Genomic DNA, 22,850 nt, shown 5'->3' on the forward strand with positions numbered 1-22,850 from the left:
TTCTCAAAGCGGCTTGGACCGTGTCGGGATCGGGAGCCCAGTGTAAACTACACGGCGCGACGCTCGGTAAAGCCGGTTAACGGTGCCTCTCTCTACTACTTTTCCCAAGTAATAAATTAACGCGGATCGCGCCGAAGCGCAAGATTCATAGATGAGAGATGCCATCTTGCGCATACGAAGGAGAGAGGTCAGGTCATTGCGGATGTCAATTTCATTTCTTGACAGTTTCTTGAGTCCGGAATATATTTAATAATTACTATCCAATAAAAAAAAAAAAAAAAAAAAAAAAAATCGAACCTGTCCAAACCTGTGCCTTATTGATTCAAACTTAAAGAAAGTAAAAAAAAAAAAAGTAATTGTAAAAACATAATATTCCAGAATTCACTAAAATTGAATCACATTCGCAAATCTGATTCTTTTGGTGACAAAGATTCAAAAAAGAGTGATATATCATGATACTTTTATTTCCAAACTCAATCGCAAGTACAAAACAACCAAGTGGAGTACTTGGATTTACAATTTTTTTATTAACATTTTAATGCGATTTCTTATTAATTGGAAAGTAGAGATTTCAAACTTTCGAATGAGTCCCTACACGCCGCAAAACTCCAATGTTTTCATCTTTTTTAAAATTAAAAACTACTTTGAATTTGGAATCTTTGAAAATCCTATAACTTTGGAACGAAAAATCGATTTGAAAACGCAAATTGAAATTTATATATTTTTTTCAGCTCAACGAGATCCTTTCATATCGTACTTGTTTCAATTCCTTATTTCCCTAACTGATTTAGGCGAACATCTTTGAATAATTCTGATATTTCTATATTCTAAATAAACAATAATCATGATTAATGTTTAGAAGGATGTATTAAATTATCCAAATATTTCGCAATTTTAGCAAGAATTAATCTTTATAAAAAATATATATATATATATACCGATAACGAAAATATACCTTCGTTTAACAAAAGATACACGATTCCTACTAATAATAGCTACAGTTATAAGTCACACGAGAGACGGTACCGTCTTAGATAAGAGAGACGACGAGGCGACGTTTCTTCTTTTTCGTCAAAGCTACTCCTTAACGGCGGAAAAGTCGACAGGTGTTTCTACGATCTTGTTTATGTCCCGCGGTCTTTTTTCTCTTTATTTTCGCCCTCTCCCCTATGTTCCCTCTTTTCTTTCCCACCTTTTTCCACCCCACGCTTTCGCGAAGCTATTCGACGCACTCTTATCGTATGAAGCCGGTCGTGAAGCCAACGAGAAAAATGGTTCTGCGATTTTCCTCGCTCGCTCGCGTCGACGTTTCTCTTCCATACTCGCTCGCGACGACGTTTCCCTCCCCCTCCTCCCCCCCCCCCTCCTCCGGCTGTTTTTGCGAACTGTTTTTCCTTTTAGTGCGCTACTACTCTCCGTTTTTCTACCGTCCGCAAAGCTTTCCCGCGACGTTTCGTTTCGCGTCGCGGCGACGTTACCGGGAAAAATGTAATAAATGGCTTCTATTCGTTAACCGTCATAGGGGCAGGTAGAATAGAGGCTTTTTTTCCAAACGTGTCGACATCTCCGGAAATAAATATAAATAATAACGGAGACGCAACCTGTAACTCGTACAGCGTTCACGATCGATGAAGAATCGGGCCTACGCAAATTCAGCGACATTCGTGTAAATCGTTATCGTTTGTGTAAATATTGTTTCTGTCTTCTATTACGATCGAGAGAAGTATTTCGCGACATTAACATATTTTGCAAATGCCATTTTGCAAATCCCGTCAATTTACGTTAATGCATGTCGCTTCGATAATTCATCGCTACTCGCCCAGAATGAAAACAATGCGCGCGATACTCTTAAGTATTCATAATCCATTCTAGTTCGACGCAAAATTATTCAGCGTACTCATATAGGCCGAAAGTCATCTCGATATTCAATTCAATTTCCGCTGTTAATTAACTCAATATCCAACATTGCAAATAATTGGTTTACAAGCTATTATTCTTATAAATTGAACGATCGTAAAAGGTAAAAATGTGAGGTATAAATGTGAGGATACTCTTTTTTTTTTGTGCGTCACCTGTATCATTGCAATATTTTGGTAATAATAAACGCACATTTTTGGCACTCGTAAATAACTCGAATCGTTTCGTTGAAAAAAATTTAAATTCAATTTATCGAATTGCACCATATTTTAAATGACACTTAGAAACTATAATAAGTAAAACTTACAGTTCATTAAACATCTTGGTTTCACATTCTCGAATAAAATAGCAATAAATCGTTGTCAAAAATTATTTATTGTTCCAATAAATCTTGCATCACAAGTTAAAAATTATCAACTGGCTAATCGAACATTCGAGCCGAATTTATGGAAAAGGTCATATTAGCGCAGTCAGTTGCTAAGAATATAAATCATGAATTACGTCCAATGTAACTTTTGTTTACGTGCGTAACTTATACCTTGAACGAATCTTCAAGTTGAAACACATGAGTGGCAAACACAAGGTACTTAGAAGTTCATTCTAAGTCAAAGAACCAATTACAGAATGACGTTTGATGTTTAAAAATAAAAAATATCATTTTCAATACATATTTTGTAGAGAAATGTATTTTAGCTTTACAAAGGAAAAGATTCTAGAATCTTAAATAAATATATTCTATGCGCAAAACGTTCATTTAAATAGCGAATCTAAAATTTTCCAAAATTTTTTGCATCTTCTTATTGTACGACATCTCGAGAAAATATTCCTACAATGTTATTTCAAAATTCAAAGAATCGACAAAGTTCTAAACGAAATAGTCATCGAGCGGAGTAGATATCTTTGTATTTGAAGAATCTCAGGCATCCGACAAAAGAAACACGACTTTCTAGGAACACAATAGCCTTTATGTGTGTCTTTTTGAAAACCTGATATGTATGTGTGTGTGTGTGTGTTTTCGAAAATGTTTCGACGATTATAACGATCTCGGTGGTCTTTCGAATTCAGATTTTTCTCCAACTTTGGCTCGAGCGGCCATTTAACCTAATATTATCGTGAAAAAGAAACATCAAGCAATATAATTATTCTTATGGAAGTGATGGACATAATTATTGGCCAGCAATAGAATAAGATGTTTATGGACAAGTAATGGACTCGCACGAGTCGAGATCAAAAGCACGAGAAGGAAGATTCGTATTGCGTGTCTCTGTTTGTATTGTCGAAACAACTTGGAGGAATTACACGTTCTTTGAGAAAATGGAGAGTCTGCTTTATGGATCGAGAATGGCAGAAATTAACTAGTAAGCGTGAGAAAATTGTGTCTTAATAGTACTCGAAATTTTAAATATGGTTTTTCTCGAAACGGTCAAGTCCGTCGACATCAGAACTCGAAAACTTATAATCGGATCGACTTCGGCCAATGGATAAGTCAAAATAATTTTATATCTTTGACATGAATCTATAAAACTAATAAAATTGTTAATAATAAACTATTTTTTTTTTGCAAAAGTATGACGAAAAATTGAAACCTTCTTTAAACAAAAATCTTTTCCTAATAAATTTTACAATCTTTTTATTCGAAGCGAGATTCATATCAAAGAGGCATTAATAACAAACAAATGTTACATATCTTGTACGATATGTAACGAATGTTACATATCTTGTTTCTACATTTCAGGCCTGTATCTCGAGGAATGTCAATGGAAAACATAAGATAACACGTAACACCTACGATACGGCGCATAACTCGGCCAAATATTGATGGAATTTTTTGAAAAAAGTTGATTATTTTTGTATTAATTGTATATGAAAGTATTTCAGTTGTGTGTGTGTGATTGGAATTCATTTAAAAAAAAAATTTTTTCAATTTATCTCATTTTTGAGCTCTACAATCCACGGTTAAATTCCTAGATTTTAAATTAATACAAAATTCATTTAATTTCTGAATACATTTTCAAAAAAATTCTTTTACAATTCATTTTAATTAGCGCGGTTCAAAACACAATTATCTTCGAGCCACAATTGTTTTGTTCAGTGTGGAATAACTCACCGTGTCGAGATTGAACAGGCTCGAGACCTTCTTGAGAAAACCATCTTGCGACTTCTTCTTCCTTCTGGTAGTCATCTTACAGTTGTGCTCTAGTTGTGCGGTGTTCCACAAAAAAACGACGTTCTATCAATCCAATTAATCCCTTTGCTCAAATCGCACCGAGGCACATCATACCTCTTTTGTTCTTCTCACGAAACTGCATAAACGAACGGTCGGATGGATAATTTTGTGGTTTCGCGGAGGACGTGCGAAGGACACGCGGAATTTATTTCCTATAATCTTTGTGATTGCAACGTAAACCTCAGTTCCGTTGCATTGATTTATTATGTCGAGAAGAAATTTTCTCAATTCGCTAAAGTTGCATTTCGTTGAACTGTTGTATAAAACATGAAACTGCATAATTAATTCACTGTCAGTTTCCTACATATGCTGCAGCATACAGACATTTTCAAATCGTCGAAAAGTATTCCGCCGTTTCTTTTTTTTTTTATTTTTATTTTTATTTCGCGATTTTACAACCCTCTTATCTCTCGTTAACTAATCTTCGCTGAAATAAGTATGCCTATTTTAATTTAATAATAGGACGACACGTGTTTCTCCTTTAAATATGGTTCTTTCTAAATTCAAAGGCCCTTTGGGCGAGATGTCGAAATGACTCGAGTACGACAACACATGATATTATCTACTCATGTTTCTTATTCCATTCGACGCCCGTCAAATGTCGTTCCGTGAGTGAGTGTTAGCCAATGACGTGTCGCGAGGGGTCGTATGATAAAAAAGAAGGGATACAGGTGAAGGACTCACGTGTCGTTCACATTTATAGTTCTAATTGCCTCGATGGCAGGTATATGAACCGAGGTATCGAGTTTCGGTGACCCTGACGCGAAAAATAGGGCACATCTGCCCAAACTTTCAATTTCATTTCATCGTATATTTCGTGTATTGATGAGAATTCTCACGTGTCCCCAACTGCGAACATTATTTACTTGAATTTAATATTTAACGTTGGTGGAAAATAGAGACTAATAATCATTATTGAGTCGTGACAAACGAGCGAACATCGATTGTCAGAGCGTTTGTTCAAATTCAAAAAAAGAATTCTCTGAAGAAGACCGTGATTTTCAAAGCAATTTTGTTAAAAATTCCAGGTAAAATGTGAGCATTTTTAAATGCGTCTTACAAATAGATTATATATTTATTATGCAAAATTCTTAATATTTCCCGTTTTATAAAAATTTATAGATCGTGAAATAAAATTAATTAAAAATCCTATAAGGACTCTAAAAAATAAATATTTTATATTACATTAAAAAAAAAAAAAAAAAAAAAAAAAATTATACGACGCATAATCACAAAATTCAACCTAACGCGAAATCAAATAGTCGTAAAATCAGTGCTCCGATATTTACAGTGGATGTATCCACTGTCATTATTAAAAATTCAACCGATAAACTTCTGATTACAATATAAGGACAAAATATTCGAAAAAGTAAACTTGAAAAAAATCCTCTGAGAGTTCTCCGATTTTTTTCCGAGGCAAAAATAAATTCCCTGGAACCTCCCGGGAATTTTCCCCTATATAAATAGATCGAGCCGAGACATAACTTTTCATAGGACATATTTATTGCGGAGCAAAAGTTCTCTTACGTACGCGATAAGCGAAGAAATACGCCCTACGCACCTGCGCGCGTATCGTGCGAGCGCAGAGAGTGACCCAATTGATAAATTCCAGGGACGACGGATCGCTCCGCTTCGGAGAATTAATCTGAATAGCACACACAGTGAAATTGTTCCACTATGCACAAGTGGCGATTCCTCGCCGGTAAAATCGATTATCGCGTGTTACCGAACGAAATTATGTCGCGCGAGTAAAACGAAACAAATGTTTCCGCTCTTGCACGCGTACATCGAACAAAGCTTCATGTATCGGGGATATTGCGTATATTGGAAAATTCAATTCGGATCGGATTGGTCAATCAAAATGAATGATCCGGTTAATTTTCAATCTTAATATCGAGTCTATCGATATATATATATATATATATATATATATATCTTTCGATGTATATATACGTATCTTCCGTTAAATTTACAGAATAATTAATTTAAATGCAGATGAGGTGCGTTGCGCTGAGGTGTGAGAAAGGCCTAAAATGGGAACGAGAGGTGACCGATTTTTGCAGAACAAATAAAGGTTAATGGATGATGTCTTGTTAAAGAGAAAGTACTCTCTTTTAGTCCGACCGAATTGTAATCGCCTGAGGCGATCGATCAGTGAAAGTACGCCGTGTATAATCATCGACGTGTTCCTCGACGGCAAAGAAAATCACGAGTTCAAAGTAACAAAGTAACAAATAAAATCAGGTATCGCAATAAAACAAAGTCGCAAAACGCGACATTAAGAAAAATTGATTACTTGATTAGAGATCTCGCTTTCTTCAAAAACGACATACGTTCAAAGTTAACAAAAAAATCATCTTTGAATTTTCATGATTATCAATTTTAGTCCAATAAACATTAACACACGTGAATTCTCGTTCGCGTAAAAGATTGCAAAACTCAAGCGGCATCAGGTTGAGATACGACGGGTTAGCGAGAGACAAACGCGCTAGAAACCCATTTGTATAAACTGCACTTTACGACAGCAATGTTCACGTTTCACGTTTCGCGTCACGTTCCGCGTTGTCCGCAATCCAATTCAAGTGCGATTTAATGCCGCGGAAAAATTTCCGGCATACCGAGTGTCAGAGAATGACGCGTAGTCACGAAGTATTATCAATCGATCGACTGTTAGATCACCGTCTTTAAACTCTTAATAGCAACGATGTTGAATTACATAGTGCGTTTTTATCATCATGATGTCATAGGAAAAAATTCTGGACACGAAAAAATATCTACACGCGACAAACAGAAATTAGCCAATTACACATTCTAATAACGATCGATTTCAATTATCTCAGACTATTAGTGATGAATTATTTCTTCTGGACAAATAGAAAATAATGTTATTTGTTAAACAATTAGCGATTAAGAAATGTAAATAGATAACGAAATTTATACTGAATCATCTGTTATCATTCCAGATACTGTTTTAAATCTTATCCTGAGAATAAAATTCCTCATCAACTCAACTCGAGACTAAAAATCTTTTATATGAAGATTATAATATTCTTGCCTATATATTCGTCTCGATTTAAGATTAACTTTTTTCTGTGTAATTATATTAACTTACTTAATTTTCTTATCAAAGTACACAGTAGTTAGTTGGCTTATAATTCCACTAAACCATAGATTCATTTACCTATTGTAATTGAATCCACAAATTTCGATTTCATTTTAAAAATTGATGAAATTAATATATGTAATAACAAAGTATTAAAATTTAAAATTAACAATGCATAAAATCGTTTACTGTTACAATTTAATTTATTATTTCATTTGACATTTCTAATAATCATTCGTTTAATTTAATTTCAGGTAAGGAATATTTGCATTCCTTTTATCGATATATTTCAAATTAATTTTTTTAATTTTTTTCTCCACCATTGATTTTCATAAGTCGACCAGAGAGAGATTCATACGTATCGCCCCTTCTCGTGGAACGAGCGATGGATTTTCTCCGCTCGGATGGTTTCAGGACACCGCGTACATAGAGGCCGTGCGCCAGCGTACGCGCGTGCCCGTGCGTGCGCGCGCGCGCGCGCGCGCTGGAGATCGTAAACAGGTTGTCCATCCGTCTCACTCCGACGCACGGGGAGCGGCGGCGTACGACGACGTCGTCGCGGCGGACCGTCGCGACGAATAGCGATCGCGCGCGCGTCCAGGGAAAACCCCGCGATCTCGCGGTGGCCTCCATTTCCACGTGGACGTCCCACGCGCGCGCGTATTTCCCACGAGAGGAGAGACTCCGGCTCGATCGGTGGGGACGACTGTCGCACATGTTATTATTATCGCGCGATTGTTACCACGCATACATGACTTATCGAATCGTCGCGCGGAAAATGTCATGTTTTCTTATAATCGTCAGTCAATCTCTGGGAAAGAGATTGACGAGGAAAATTAGTAATTTTTCTTCTCGCGAGCAAAAATGAATCACCCTTGAGCGATGTTATTTTTGAGAAACGCGCACTATTTTCAGCTCTATTTTCAATATTCGGTGAGTCTTATCTACTTGAATTTCATTATATCTTACAACTTTGTATTCGTACGAAAATAACCACCTTGCCTGTCAGTTTATTTTGGACAAAAGTTGGCAATGAAATGCAATTAAAAACGATTTTTAATTACGCTCGTTAATTTTAACTTTTAAATTTAAAATTTAGAATCGATACAAAAATTACATTTCAGTTTTATTCTCGAAGTTTACCAGATGTCTTAAAATAATCGATTTTTTAGAACGAAAATGTAGAAAGAAGGTGCAATTGGATTTATAATAATCAAATACATCAAGCAGGCAGCTCGTGAATGAAACTGAACAGTACCAGGAAATGGAGATAACAATTTTCCAAGTAATTTAACAAGTAATTTAAGAAATATAAATATACATTTATATTTCAGAGCAACAGTAGGGGAAACAGGCCCAACGTGACATGATGCAACTTTAGCGTTTCTCTTCTCAAGAATATGATTTTTCTCTCAAAATAAACGCATTACCCTGCGTGAAGAAAACGCCCCATGAGAAAAAAAGATTTCACCCGTGGCATAACTTTCAAAGTGCATACGCGGTACAGAGAGACTATGAAATTACCCTAATTTATCCCAATTTGGTAACTCTATGAAATGTCAAATGCCGACAAGCGACAATTATAAATATTATATGTATATTATACTAATGCGCCATCCACATAATCCACGTCGAGATTACTTTTACGGTAATTTGCAACCAGTACATATCAACCGGTAGAGGGATATTAAAAGGCTAATTTTTATAGAGAAATACGCGAAATAAATTAAATCACTTTATGACATAATTCCACCGCTCGTACTAATTTTCTAATATTCTCCGCTCAGAATTCACGATGCTTCAAAATATAACACAAATAACGGAATAATGTACGAGAGATTGGTACATTAGTATGTCGCTTCTCACCCTGACTGCAATGTTCACGAAACGTTGGTCTTTAATCATGTAAATGTATTAACCTTTTGAAGAAAGTAACCTCAAAACGTTTGGAGACTTTTCCTGTCTCTGCACCGGACTGCACTAAACTTTTCTATCTCGCGTCGTCAAACTTCAAATATATATATATTTCATTTCAAGTTTTACAACGAACGTGCGAACATTAGTTGAGTTACAAAAAAACAGACCAAGGTTTTCCGCGTGCCCTCCGCAAGATCGTCCGCCGGACGGGCAAAACTGCTCGTCGACGATTTTCCGCGTTCTACCTGGAAGACACTCCTTTCCTCACTCGATGGACGGCCTGCGGCGGAGGAGACGACGGCCAAGATCACCGAACGTCGAGCCGTCCCTGTTGCACACGCGAGCCTCGCATTCCACAGTGACGGCGGCGGCGACGAGCGCGCGCGCGCGCGCACGCACCGGCCACACACACACACACACACACACCACACGTAAACCACGAAAAATACGTTGCTTGCGCGCACACAGGTGCACACAGGTAGTGATCCACAAACACACACACACAACACACGCGCCCCGCGCACAACGCGCTCTATAAACAGATTGCACCTAGTCCTCGGCGGATCGTAGGTACTCACGACACGATACCGTACGATATGATACGCGATACGACGCGATACGAGGCGATACGACGCCGACGTAAAACCGACCGCGAGTAGGACGGTCGGAGCCCTACGAAACGCGTAATCAGAATGGGCGTCCTTGTCCCGCCGCACTCCACGTTCCTCGTACTCGTAGCGTGTCCTTCCTTTATTTCTCTCTCTCTCTCTCTCTCTCTCTCTCTCTCTCTCTCTCTCTCTCTCTCTCTCTCTCTCTCTCTCTTTCTCTGTGACTTGTGTGATTGCGTTTCGACTCGCGATTCGAAAGGCGTTACACTTTGCCACACTTCGCGTGGGAACGGTGGAGAGAAGATCGGCGGCCACGCCAAGTACGCCGAGCGTGCGCCAAAAGATCACTGCCGGTCGGTAGAGGTTAGGTTAGGTTGGACGCTCCTGTCCGTGTCCCTCTTCCTCTTTCTCTCTCTCTCTCTCTCTCTCTCTCTCTCTCTCTCCTTTCTCTTTGCCTTCTGTCTCGACACCTTCGACACTGGCGTGGCGAAGTCACGGCGGCGCGGATACGAGCGGTTTCGCGTCACCGAACGCACTCGCTTCCTCGTGATTCTCGAACTGGCATCTAACGAGACGAAATTGACAACGCGACGGTTGTCCGCCAACGACCCGAAGAGCAACTCTTTCGGAGCGGAGAAACGTCGCTGCCAAGCGCACGTTTGTCGATCGCGTACTCGAGTCGGCCGCTCGCGGCGGGACAGACCTCTTCGCCGCTGACGTCACCGACCGACCGACCGACCGACCGACACACACCATATACTATACACTACACATCGGACACCGACGTGCACGCACGGGTATAATGCCGAGCACTGCCGGAGCTGCACGAAACCGCACGATCGCGGGAACCGCGATCTTACCGCAGAGCCGTCGACGTTTATATCGGTACTCCTTATGCCGAATGGATAATTTCGCAGGGAGAAAAAAGTGAAATTCGAAAATAATTTCATGATCATTTTTTTTTGCTCAGCGAAATTCTTTATAGACGTCAAAATTAATTGTGAATATTAGAATGAGGAGAGAGAGAGAGAGAGGGAAAAGAGAATTTTTAAAACCGATATTTTACGTAAAAAGTTATTTTTGTATAATTATTCGTAATTTGTATATTTGCATTTATCCATGTTGCACTGGATCCGTTAAACGAGGTTATTGAGAGATATAATTGTGGGCGGAAACATACGCGACAGATGAGTCAGAACACCTACAAGAGGTTCTTTTTTTTTTTTTTTTTTTTTTTTTTTTATAATACCGGCTATCGTACCTCTCTGAAAACATGTGTTGAAGTATTCTCTTAATCTCTTTCACCGGTTATCTCTTTATCTTTACTTTTCACATTTTTACTGATGCTTCGCTGCTAAAGATTCCCCATATCATTTTTTTCCGAGTAGAATATAATTTCACTCTTTTTACTTCTCTTATCATTAATTTGTCGAACTCAAGTCGCAGTTTTGCAAGTCCAACAATTTTTTTCACCGAGAGTCGACGTTCCCGGCGGGCTCGAACCGATTTTTCTGTTTTAGGAAATTTTATCCCGATATCCTATTGTAGAAAATTTTACACCGATCTTCCCCAGAAGGTTCTCCTTCCGAGTGGCGCGAGCCCGCGCGCGGAATTTCGTTCCTGACGATTCTGAGTTCTTCGTGCGGAGTACACGCGCGAGGACAAGAGTCGAGAGAGTTATGTACCGTGCTGAAAACATAGACCGTGACTTCAGGTTCGTGCGAGGTCGATCGTGAGAGAACGAACGAGCGAGCGAGCGAGCGAGTAACCGACAACCGACAGGATGGTTTCACGCTTCGATTTCATCGGGCGTCGCGCTTCTGGGAATCGTGGCTTTTTGCACGCGAAATTCAATGCGCGAATTCTCGCGATCTCGCCGCAACTGGAGGAATTCCGCGTTCCATTCCTCTACGGTCTTTCTTCCTCCTGTTGTCTTTTTTCTCGGCGCGCGCGCGGGAGGCTAATAAAATGTTGCACAACCGCAAGGGCACGCGGGTACCGGTTCAGAGTCGATCGGGGGCAGAGTTTTTATCGCGAGCTTTTATCCGATCGAGCGAACATCCCTTCTCGATTATATATCGAGCGACTCTGCGGGGTTAACGTATCGAAATTCCGTGCTGGGCGCCGTGTTTGCAGTGGAACGTAGGTAAATGCGTGTAAAGTTTACAGAATTGACCCTCCCCCTCTCTCTCTCCCTCTCCCTCTCCCTCTCCCCTCGGGCTATCACCGAATCGTGGACGAGGGATCGTGGAAAAGAGCATGTTGATACGCGATTCGCGAGCTGTGGATCTTCCCCTTCCCCTCCGCCTCTCTCATCCTTTCAGTCTGTTATGATCTTCCGTAGAAAAAAAATACTTCGTGATATAACTCGCGACTCGAGTCGACAGACGACCCATACATCGTCAATAACAGAAACCAGTTTTTTACAGGGTCATAAGGGCATTCAAATTCAGCGAGCCCACCGAGGCACGGTAGAGCCGCGCATATTTTTCGCGACGAGCGCGATAACGATAAATGGAAAAATTCAAACGTAATAATAAACGAATCGCAACGGGCATCGGTCACATCTTGGTTTTTTTCCCCCCCCACTCGTTTTTCGTCATAGTCGTTCGATCCTCCTACGTTGGTGACATACGAACGAAAGATAAATAACCGCTGATAATTTAATAGCCAAAGAAGTAGAATAAAATTAATAAAGATGTAAAATACAGTGACAAAAACGAGTCGCATCTATCTTCCTTTGTATTTGTATTTACCTAACCTTCGAATTTTATAAAAGACGATTTAAACTAAGGAGATGTAGACAGTGTCGAGTTAAAAAAATGAGGGAACAAAATTTCTTAACAATTCACGTAAACCCCGAAACAATGTGCGACGACTCTGTGCGTCGATAACAATGTGATTTGTCTCGATTGTACGCGAAATCTCGGGGAGAAAAGCTGTAACAAGCGCCGAATCGCGAAACAATGGCGCGCTTCATTCGAATTGCAATTTGCATCTCGGTGTAACTAACAGCGGAGCTCACTGTCGATCGAGGGGGGGGGGGGGGGGACGGGGGGGATTGCATCGATGCAACCGAGGCGAGTCCATGTTATCGCGTGTTGTGCTGCGGAAGAGGATCATTTGAGCGATCCTTTGAGGCTCGATCCTCGCGGACGAAATTTCCGCCGGTCAACGAAATTTAGGAGCGAAAGCAGTCCATGTTACATATAGCGGACGATGCGAAATTGAGGACAGGATGCTGCGTTGTGTCCGGCCAATTAAGGTGAAAGGGTTGTGTCCGGTGACCTCTGACCGAATTTCATATCGCAGCTGCGCGAAATTGCCTCGAAAATCTCTTGCAAGGTTTCGGGACGCTTTAGCGACTCTTTTAATCGATCGTATGGGAAAAAAAAAGCAAAAAAGAAAAAGGCAGCACGATAGAACGCACCGTATATTGAAAATATTTTCGACAACGATGTTAAAATAATATATTCGAAGTGCCCCATGCTCGAGGCAATAACGGGATGGAGAAACTGCGTGAAAATATTGGCTGATATTTATCTACAATTTGTACCTTAATAAAATAACTTGCGTACATATAACTTGTAAGTATACATGTTTTTTATTCCAAATTTTCAACAATATATTATCTTGTAATAAAACACTTTTGTAAAACACTTTGTTGTATCTACGTAGAAGACTAGACCAGAGATAGATTACAGAAGAGTTTAATTGAGAGAAGGAGTAAAGATAAAGTCAAAAACTAAAATTTTGCACAAGATTTTATGAGTTCTTTTATTGACATTAAACAAATGTGAATAACTTCACGAAAGCATTTAATAAAGTATAAAAAAAAAAATAACATTCTAGGGACGTTTGATCTCGATTCGATTTTCAAGAAAATGGTCTTTTTCCTTTAAAAATCAATTTTTTTTTAATCGATTTTTTTTTCGATTTTCGTACGGATCAAGTTTTTGGGGAATTTCCAAACAGGAAATTGATTTCTGATTTGACATAGAAAAAATTCTATAATGGAATTGCTGTTTTCGACTATATAAAGCAAGGATTATAGACTTATTTTACGGATCATTTCAGTGGCTATGGTGCATTTGAGAATAAACTTAAAAAGGTTTTAAATATAAGATCTGATTATGAATATATGAACTTTTATATTGATTAGTATTAAAGTGAACATTTGCGATATGCGACTTGCAATTATTACGTGTATTAAAATGCGTATTATTTAAGTAAAAAATTAAAGTTACTCTAATTTGTAGAAATATCTTACGGATTTTTTTATCTCGAATTTTGTAGAATCAATCTTTTCAACCTGATTCTTTTAGTGACTCGACTTCAGTTGTTTGATATAAACTCAATTCAAGAATCGATTTTTATAATAGCAATCAAATATCTCTAACTTGTCCTAATCGATTCGACGTTATTAAATTTTAATATCAAATCAATGTAACTGACTGCTTCTATACAGTGAAAAAAACAATTTAATGTCGTTTCACTTGACACATAATTATACATATTACTTAAATTTGCTCAAAAAGAAATAGAAGAATAGATTTGCATGAAAAGAAATTGAAAAGGAAAGACAGGTTTTCAGGAAAAGTACGAAAATATGTATTCTTTTTTTCTGACTTCAAATAAGATTACAAATACTTGTATTCTTTGAAAGAATACATCTAGTCATCCTACGGATTCTACGCTTTCCTCTTATATTTTTTATCGCAACAATATTTCATTTTAAGATTACTCGTCCCGTTTACAAGACTTAAAAAAAAAACCTATTGTCAGATTTTAAAATAATTATGTAATTAATTTCCATCATGATCGGCATAAAACATGAGAAAAAGAATAATGTCATTAAGCAAAATTGCAAGTGACACTTTAAAAAAAAAATCTATAATCCATTCACTCAATAAAGCGACGATCAATTCTACCGGATAAGAGCCGAAACGTAACGCTGATATGCGAGTTAATTCAAAAATTCACAATTAATCACACGGAACACACACAGTTATGCAAATCGACATGGCGGCCAAAGTTGCGACGTTTTCTTTGATACGTGACGTTGCGCGTGCATTATTCATAGGTCACGGAATTTAACGGGATGCTCAAAATGCCTCAAAACACCTTCGCCGGGATGACGCTAACATTTAATTGATACGCCTTGTGCAATTAAAGGCCGTCTAGATTCCGAACAATTCCGAAAGTGCAAAAGCGATAAAAAGTACATGTACCATTTTCTTTCGTCTTGTTGACGTAACACGATTGCGGATTAACCGCAGAATCATCTGCAAATCTTATCTCCTCTAGAAAGAAAAACGAAGAAAAAAACACTAGAGATGTTAAAGTAAAATTTTTTAATTATTGTCATAATGAAGAAAAAGATGAAAGAATAGGAAAAAAAATTATAATATAAATTAAATTTTACATCTTCCCTATGCTTGATTAATATGTTGATTATTTAATATATATTTTCATGTTCCTAGTCAAATTGCCTAGTTTAATAACGAGTCTATTGTGAAATGAAGCTACAATTGCAATAAACAATTTACTTCAGTTTCTGTTCGATACACATATGAGAAAACAATTGTCTATAAAAGGAAGAGAAAATCGATATAACTTATCAGAAAAGGAGAATTTTACTTTGCTATTTATTTTCCAAAACAAAAATTTCGCAGTTTTTCAAAGAGATCGCGTAACGCCATAATTAGTATGTGTGCTGCGAATAGGGTGACCAAATCAGAAAAGAAATACAAAAGAGATCAAGCGGGAGAGGAGGGAGGGGAGAGATTCGAAAATCAAAGTTTTGTAAGTTTTTTTTTATTAACATGCGAATAATCTTGGAAAATTAAACAGTATTTATTTTCATATCTAAAACATTTCATAAAATATAAAATAAAATTTCATTTTGTGTATTTAATATAATCAACTTTGGTAATTATAATTAATAATTTTTTAACATCAAACACATAGAGGCACCTATCAAATTAACGTAAATGGCACTATTTCTGAACATAGCAGAAAAGAATAAACTTAATATTAATTCCCTTGACATACGAGTCTATTACATTCAGATTTGTTTAAATTGCATCAAAGTCAGAACAAAAGTACAACAAAGAGAACATTTTCACATGGAAAAAAGTAAAAAAAAAAAGGTCAAAAGTACTCGCTTTTCTCGTTTAAAAAGAGTACATGTACTTTTCAAAAGAGTACGTCTGATCACCCTAGCTGTGGACGGTGTCCTGTTCTTTTTTGTTTTTTGTAGAGATTTGTGCATTCCGCTTGGTCCCGATGATCCCGGCAGGATTCCTCGCGATCCTAATGATAAAGAAAGAAAAAAAAAAAGCAAAACAGGAACTTGAGCGGTGACAGGCCTGATCCCTTTTGTAATGTGAATGCTCGTCGTAAAGAATGCAGGAAATTGAAGAAGAGCGAAAACAAAGCAAGAAAGAGGGGGGGGGAGAGAAAGAGGGGGAGGGAGAAAAATAAGAAAAAAAATTAATATCAAGCCATAGAAAATCCCCGATGCTAGATGTACAATTTTAACCCTGTACAATTTTAACGAGCACAGTGCGGAAATGTTATCAACGAAAAGAGAGTAGTTTCTCGATCAAAGCAAAATCCAATTTGAAACGTTCCAATTGGAACTTATGTAAAATCCAAAATCCATATTGCGTAATCACCGTCACACATAAATAGATAAATGTAGATGTGAAATAGAAAACATTTACCGTCGTGGCCGCAGTGAAACTCTTCAACAATGAGCTCTGGAGTTTGCTAGTGATAGTTAGAGCATGACAAGACGATCGGGATTCGAGAAAAGCAAGGGGAGGGGGAGGGGGAGGGGGAGGGGGAAACTTTGTTCGCGGGAAAACAAAGAGGACTCCAGAAGGAGAGACCAATCCCTTTGAGAGACCTTCCACAAAGCAGGAAGAATGTGTTAAGAGGAAAAGAGGGAGGGAGAGAGAGAGAGAGGGAGAAGAGAGACAGAGAAAGCGCGCAAAACCCATAGGGTGGTGAGATGAAGTCGATGCGCGACAACAAAGGACGTTGGGCGATGCGCTTTGTGCTTCCAGAGAGAGAATAGAATCTCGCGAAGGGAGCTTGGATGACGCGGTAGATGACGCGTATTGTAGGATATCCGAAACAAGAAGACGACCGGAGCACCATCTCTCTCTCTCTTTCTCTCTCTCTCTCTCTCTCCAGAGAGTTTCGGAGAGAGAGAGAGAGACCATTGAAAAACAACAACCGGGTTCGCTAGAGTGCCTAGAGTAAGAAGAACTTATCAAGCGACACATTTTTATATACCGTAATGTCACATGTTCGCAACGCCAACCAACCAAAGTGTCAACCAGCTACGACGGACCGAGCGGCGGACGCGCGCAATTTTCATTTACGACGCGACCCTCCAATTATTATCACGCTTTCTCTTTCATCATAGCGTGCCTATAATTTTCACTTAATTGAGTCCATTATTAAATTAACGCTGATAATTGAAAATCTTGCGACAATCTTTATTGTCGCATCGTAGGGAAATTAGCGCTATCCTTTCTATCGCAATTATTACAAATACAGTTTGCTATAATAAACTAAGGTAAGTCGCTTATTGAAGTGGAGCGGCTGAAGGAATCCTGCGAGAACAAGGCGAGCAACAAATTCGACGTACGACAATATCGCAATAATGGCCCAAGTGTCCTCAGTGCCGGTGAGAAACAACGACAGCATGAGATACAGCAGAGGCTAACTAAGAGACAGATCCGATTAGACGCCGTACTAAATCACACTCAACATCGCGTCATTGTTAAAGTGTCTCCGTCTATCCTCCTCCAAGGGCGTTTCGCGGACTACTATTGGATTATCAGGAGGACGGATCTGAAATGCTCCCGCAATCTACATACGTATAAATTTTCTACGTTGCCACGTTACACCGATAAGAAGGGTATAAAACGTGAACACTACGAAACGTGTAAGACTAAATAAAAATAAAATCCATTACACACAATCGAAAAAAATTTTTTTTAAAAAAGTCTCATATCATGAATCATTTTATCATTTTTCACACGTCTTAAATATTTATTCAAATATTTTCTAATTTTTTTTTTTCCATTTTTCCAAGCCGAAGCGACGTATCTCGCGGAATGTCAAAACAGCCCGCATGAGAGATCACAGTGTAACGCGCGTTCAATTTCCTCGCGTGTAATTCAGTGGGTTTGCGTTATCGCGTTTAATCAAGCAATCATGCGTCAGGTACGGCGCGCGCAATAAGGAATTAATTAATTCGCATCCATCTGCGGACGCATTGCACGGAGAGACTCGGCTCGAGCGAGAAAGTGTCAACGTCAGCTGCGACGGTGATGTTCGCGACGTGATCAAGAATCGATCATCAGGCCACATCGCGCGCCGTGATGTTCTCTCTCGATCTGACAAATATTTTCGCAAGCCGCGCCGCTCTCTCTCTCTCTCTCTCTCTCTCTCTCTCTCTCTCTCTCTCTTTGCAGGCGTATAAACGTCATTAAACATCTGCGTCCTTAAGAAGATGCTGGACTCTCGTTCGTTTAATCGACCGAACATACATTTCGTATTTCATTTCTTCATTTATCTAATTTCTTCGCTTTCCTTAATTTGAATAAAAAAATCTTTTTCTTAGAGAGAACAACTATCAAAATAAATATGGATAGCTGTAAAACGATAGGGAAAAAACAAGAAAAATTTCTATATTACAGTTTCCTGTTACTAAATTACTTATTCACTTGATATAGCTAATAATAAAAGTTGTGTATTCAAATAGAAACTATCCACCCATATTTATTCAATATATAAGAATATTTTAAGATCTCCGAAGCATGATTTCGGAAGCTTGTGGAAGGAAAAATGAACAGAGAAGTACTATATGAGTGCTGGTACACTATCGTAAAGTTAGGTTTATATCTGTGTGTGCAGAAATACATTTGTATGAGTGTATGTATGTATGTATGTATGTATGTATGTATGTATACATAAATGATCTGTGTATGCTTAGATGTGCATATGATGTGTAAACGATGTCGTCGGAGTTTGCTCGTTCAGCATCTTCTTAATAATGCAATACGAACCAGCCGACGATATAAGGGCTCTGTAAATTGCAACTGCTATGCAAATCGCTCTTTTCTCTTTTCAGCCTAGCCCGATTTTTATTAATTCGCGTGCGTCGATTACTTATAACGTCTATCGATTTTAATTAATTATTCAATAGATAATAACGAATTATAGAATAGAAAATGCAGAAACAAGATTCGTAGTCTTCCTCTTTTTTAGATTCAAGACGAAAGCGAAATGTGCAAGTGTTTTGACAAACCGGTTGGATATTCTTTCGGAATAAAGAGGTGATGATAAAGATTACACTTTTGATATCGCAGAAGCGAGTTTTTCATATTTCATCGTCAAAAATATCGGCAATAACAATGGCTCTACGGTTATCGGAAGCGTGTTGTAAAAAAGGTTTACGAAAAAAATCACAATGGAGGGGAAGGGGGGAGGGGAGAAATTAGAAAGTCGTGTTGTGAAAGAGCAGTGCAATTTGCATTCTGCCGCTGCTTGGAAAATTTCATGCGACATACAGATCCCTGGTGAAAACGAATGAACATGGCATTTCGGCGCGAGAGACTAGCACATCAACATGCAAATTGCGAAAGGATCTCACAGAGTCAGCGTGCCTTTCCGAAAGTAGCGAGCACCAAATGTGCGCGAGCGATAGAGAGGGCTGAGAGAAGAGAGAAAACGACAGAAAGGGAGGTCCTCGGGAAAGAGGGAAGAGGGCTGTGTGTTAATGCAAATTGTACTTTCGCAAGCGTTTTCCATGCATCGACCTGCTCACCTGGTCACTATCGTGTCCCTGCCAGCTGTCATGACTCTGTAACAAAAAAGCGTCCAGTCAGAGAAATACCATTACCGGATGGACTGACAAAACAATAATGTTTAATGCTTATACTATTATTGTTATATAAATATATATGTATACGTTATACGATAATATTATTGTCATCGTACAATGGTTATTCAAATGTTCTTTTTACTAGAAACAGTACAAAACGCGCGCTTCGCGCTTCGCCACTTATTTCTTAATATTATATATTTTTATATAAAATATTTACACATCACATATTATATAATCTTGCTAAACTAAAAAAATCTCACACAATTACTAATATTAACTAACGTTACTCCGAATTTTCACTTCCAAAATTTAATATTTATCCTGTTTCTGGATATTTCCTCCGTGTAAGTAAAGCCCAACGGAAAGATGTATACCTTATACTGTATATAAATTTTGTTATAAACATTGAAACCTTTATGTTTGAGATAGGCGCGCGGCCTTGGTACTTTGTTTACAATCGACGGGTATTATAGTGTATGTTGCGCGCGCAACACGTTATCATTCAATCACCGACCATCGCTCGTGCGGACAGGTGGTGTTACGTGTCGCTCCGCATTTTCATATTTTCTTTTCGAATCGAAGTCCCGACGAATTCTAAATGATGTTCAGAACACCTTACGATGCACGTTATAATAAACGTTGATAACTCGCGCAGTTATGAGTTTGTCGGATTTATAGGCGTATCAAAAGGCGACTTGTTATTTGAATATTCCGGGCGGCGGAAACTGACTCGTATTCACCGATCAATCGCTTATCTATCTTTTGAAGCATAGTAATAATTTAATTTTTGTAAACGACGGGTATTGCCTTAACATGACGGAAAGGCTACGTATTCTGAAGGGCTTTTTTTAATATGATCTAATTCGAGTATCTTCAATATAAATTTTCTTGGAATGCTGCTTTCCTGCTTCTCTGCTTTGAAATTCTCATCGATTTATGTAAGTGCAATTTGCATTTTGTAATACGTATAGTTAGTGTTTATTGTATCAATCGTTTATTATAAACAAATAAAATATATAAGATATATATATATATATATATATATATATATATATATCTATATACGTATGTACGTATCTCAAGTAAATTGTAACGAGTCTATTAAGAGTGTATTCGTTTCGGACGCCTCATGCGCCATAAGCATCATTTTACTTTTATTATTCATATTCACGAAAACTAAAACAATGTTTCCAGCGCACAAGCGTTCAAAGCACAAATGCACTCTAAATGAAAGAGCAAAAGTATATGACGATAGAAATTTAGACAGTAAAATATAACAATTATATTATTATTATTTAATGTTTCATTATCGAGAGATGTTATAACGTTACTCGTGGAAATTAAATTTGATTTGTGTTGAATTTATGAATAGCCAAACTATTGTTGTTTTAGTTAAGAGTTTACGTGCCGCGGCTGATACGTCACGTGTTTACAAACGCTCCGCGCGCTATCAATGTCTCACCGGTGTTCGTAGGGGTAGGTCGCAGTACGCATCATTCCGTATTTCTTCGCATTTCTTCAATGATACTAAATCGTGTTATGTATCTTATGAATGTAATAGTAAATTCGCTTCTTAACGCGCGTAATTAACGACTCGTAAGAATATCAAAATGACGAATCTCTAACAAAGTATATATATATATATATATATATATATATATATATATATATATATTTAATTGATTTATTCCTTTGATTTATTCATGAATTTTTATAAACAATAACCCCTTCCAATGGGTACGGCCTTGACGTGGCAGAGGGGCTCAGTATTCCGAGGGATTCCATTGGGTTGCCCAACGGAATCCCAAAGACGAAGAAGCTAACAGTACCCGTTGCACCGTTATTAATAATATTAATATTAACATTGGATAATATTACTGTTATTAATAATGTACTAACACAGCATAGCCACGAGTCGTTCAATGGCTCTTTATGTGGCAAATTAATTGGTCAGTTTTTTTTAATCGACCGTCGATTTTTCCGTCGCCGATTTTCAAGTGAATGAACGAACTGCAGCCAGTTCATCGCGCCGTCTGCTTCGGGAGTGTCAACACACAAGTGACCAGACTGAAAGACTTTTATTGCAAACTTTTATTTCAAATTAGTCCGCGCGCGATTATAATAATTCGCGAGTGTCCTGTGCTGCGAGGACATCCGACGACCCGACATCTTGAGAGGAGGAGGAGGCCTAGGAGAGGCATCGAGCATCGGCGGAGCAACCTTGCGGTAAATATACATTTTCTTTCTCAACATAAAATTAATCAATTTCACATTTATTTCTGATTAATAAATTTCGATAATTTAAAATTTAGAGTTTTTTTTTTCCGGGAAAGAAGAAACACATTTAAAATATTACACACCTTTATTTCTATAAAGATTTCTATTGAAAATTATTTTATTATTTTAATGAATATTTAATTCAAAAAACAAATATGTACATTCAATATACGTAAAAGCTATTTTGTAAAATATCTATCTCATTTAGAGTGCTATAATTTGAATGTTCTGTTTCTGTGTTACAGAATCATCGTAGCTACGTGGCAGATTCACTCCGCTGTTGCGCATCGGATCGGTAAGTGACACAAAATTTTTTTAATGGGGTTACAAATCCGTGAAACTTGTCTTAGATTATTTTTATATATTTATATTTATAAAAAACGTATTGCAGTTGAATCTTCACAGATTCGTTGCCCTAAAATGGATAGGCATAAACATTGGAAATATATATTTAGGGAGCGCAGCGAGAGAATTAAATCGGCATAAACGGAAAACAACCGACAACAATAATTTCGATATATTCGAGTATCGACATTAACATGCCTTTTTAAAAAAATGGATATTACATGCGTTTTACGCACATGTTTATCTTAATAGAAAGCTCGCATTCATCGCTGCTTTTTCATGTAGAAAATGCACGGTGATTCGGTACAGTGTAATGTTACACTGCAACTTTTGCGAATAATAGTGACTCATATTATCGTCGTTACGAAGACGTATCTCGGCCTGGCATAACACCATTACGAATCTGTGTGGTAGCATGTGTTTAACGCAGCGCCATTGTACCATTGTCTTCGGGATGAGCAAACAGGTCGATGACTGGATCGCACATGTATGTACGATATACCTTATTCTCGCGTGTACAGTAACTGGACGATAACTTGAATTTAA

General features: G+C 37.9%; 1 protein-coding gene across 9 annotated transcripts in view; it reads right to left on the reverse strand.

Moving 5' to 3' along the window:
• dlg1 (MAGUK family member discs large 1) overlaps positions 1-22,850 on the reverse strand; it is a 281,985-nt gene that overhangs the window by 126,625 nt on the left and 132,510 nt on the right. For all 9 annotated transcript variants that reach the window (XM_089073511.1, XM_089073507.1, XM_089073506.1 and 6 more), the window contains one exon: positions 19,623-19,658. In XM_089073511.1, the coding sequence (XP_088929637.1) occupies positions 19,623-19,658 (36 nt within the window). The remainder of the gene's footprint in view (positions 1-19,622; positions 19,659-22,850) is intronic.

The sequence above is a fragment of the Pogonomyrmex barbatus genome, unplaced genomic scaffold (assembly GCF_055798465.1).
Source record: "Pogonomyrmex barbatus isolate J1 unplaced genomic scaffold, ASM5579846v1 scaffold15, whole genome shotgun sequence".
In the NCBI taxonomy this organism is placed as follows: domain Eukaryota; kingdom Metazoa; phylum Arthropoda; class Insecta; order Hymenoptera; family Formicidae; genus Pogonomyrmex; species Pogonomyrmex barbatus.